At 50.7% G+C, this 2,116-nt stretch overlaps 1 protein-coding gene across 1 annotated transcript in view; it reads left to right on the plus strand.

The window, feature by feature from the left end:
* The window catches only part of LOC308084463 (protein BTG3), a gene marked incomplete at its 3' end in the record, with an annotated part of 21,684 nt that overhangs the window by 19,232 nt on the left and 336 nt on the right, over window positions 1–2,116 (plus strand). Inside the window, exons 4-5 of the mRNA XM_080427128.1 lie at window positions 1–385; window positions 1,953–2,111. The exon at window positions 1–385 is cut by the window's left edge and continues 9 nt beyond it. Of these exons, the coding sequence (XP_080283254.1) occupies window positions 1–385; window positions 1,953–2,111 (544 nt within the window). The remainder of the gene's footprint in view (window positions 386–1,952; window positions 2,112–2,116) is intronic.

Here is a 2,116-nt window from a genome sequence, read left to right on the forward strand (position 1 = left end):
GAACTGCAGGGCGTTCACCGTGGCTCGCTTCAAGGAGGAGGAGGAGAAGGAGGAGGAAGAGGACTCCACCTCCTCCTCCTCCTCCTCCTCCAATGAGGAGTCGGTGAACCTGGACACCTCAGACTATCACTCCGCCTCCTCCTCCGACTGCGGCTCCGCCCTGTCCAGCGACACGGAGGAGGAGGGAGGAGCCAAGGACCGGGAGAAAGGAGGAGCCAAGGACGACAAGAAGAAGAAGAAGAAGCAGGAGAAGGTGGAGGAGGAAGACAAGAAGGAGAGGAAGGAGGAAGGCGAGACCTACGTCATCGCCATGGTGCCCAGACCCCGAGAGACACACAAAGTAGCCACGCCCGTTAGACCCAAATACATCCCCAACGTCAATGTGGTAAGAGCTTTTAACACAGTGGTAGTTTTACTGTGTAGTTTAACACAGTAGACCCAAATACACCCCAACGTCAACGTGGTAAGAGCTTTTAACACAGTGGTAGTTTTACTGTGTAGTTTAACACAGTAGACCCAAATACATCCCCAACGTCAATGTGGTAAGAGCTTTTAACACAGTGGTAGTTTTACTGTGTAGTTTAACACAGTAGACCCAAATACATCCCCAACGTCAACGTGGTAAGAGCTTTTAACACAGTGGCAGTTTTACTGTGTAGTTTCACACAGTAGACCCAAATACACCCCAACGTCAATGTGGTAAGAGCTTTTAACACAGTAGTAGTTTTACTGTGTAGTTTAACACAGTAGACCCAAATACACCCCAACGTCAATGTGGTAAGAGCTTTTAACACAGTAGTAGTTTTACTGTGTAGTTTAACACAGTAGACCCAAATACACCCCAACGTCAATGTGGTAAGAGCTTTTAACACAGTAGTAGTTGTACTGTGTAGTTTAACACAGTAGACCCAAATACACCACAATTTCAACGTGGCAAGAGTTTTTAACACAGTAAACCCAAATAGACCTCCCATGTGGCAAGAGCTTTTAATATAGTAGACCTAAATACTCCCCCAATGCCACTTAAACCCTTAAACCCACTTAAACCCTACCGCCACTGCTCAGGGGTAGAGCGGGCGGATGGCAACCGTGAGGTTCCCAGTTCGATCGCGGGCTCCCCCAGAGTTCGTGTCGAGGTGTCCTTGAGCAAGACGCTGAACCCCTAATTGCTCCTGATGAGCAGGTTGGTGCCTTGCATGGTTTCCTCCTCACATGGTGTGAATGGGTGAATGTAATGGCACAATCTATGTAAAGCACTTTGGGTAAAAGCGCTATATAAATGCACCATTTACCATTTACCATATTACATTTCACCGGATTTACCTCATTTTCCCCATCACACCATCACTCCCAAAACGGCCTATGGTGACTTCTTGGGACAAACGTGACCAAACGGCAAACGTGACCAAACGGCAAACGTGACCAAACGGCAAACGTTTGACGTGACGAGACGGGGGGACGGGGCCTTCGCATCATGTGACGTCGCTGTCCCGGTCACTTCGGCACTCCTGGAATGCCGAAGTGCCGTTCTCAAACCCAAGGCGTAAAAAAAAATCCATGACAGGTCCGCTAAAAAAAACTGTTAAAACGACAGAGGCGGCGCCATCTAAAGCGGACTTGAGCCACATGAGCACCGGCGAGCTAGCCCTTAGGCGAGCGAGTCGTTCGAGTTACGTCCTGATAGGGACAGAATCGTAACTCATATCCCCCCCCCCCCCCCCCCAGTCAACATGTGCCGTCACAGATACCCCCCCCCCCTCCCACACCAGACGTCAAACGTTTTCCGTTTCGTCAAATCCTTCCCAAGCGAGTTGTGATTAACGATTATGATTATTTTTTTTATCAGCATCCCTCATAGCCACTCTTGTTAACCACCTGTCTTCCTCCCATGTGTACGTGTGTGTGTGTGTGTATGTGTGTGTGTGCGTGCGTGTGTGTGTGTGTACCAACAGATGCCACCCCCTCCCCCAGGCCTGCAGTACTTCTACCACCCGGCCACGGCGTGGACCCGGAGCGTCCAGGGCAGCGTGCACGAGGTGTACAAGAAGTCGTCCCCGCCCCCTCCTCACCCTCATCATCCTCACCACCCTCCTCCCCCCGTCTTCTTCACCGCGCT

The sequence above is a fragment of the Gymnoscopelus braueri genome, assembly GCF_963280865.1.
Source record: "Gymnoscopelus braueri genome assembly, chromosome: 4".
Classification (NCBI taxonomy): Eukaryota; Metazoa; Chordata; class Actinopteri; order Myctophiformes; family Myctophidae; genus Gymnoscopelus; species Gymnoscopelus braueri.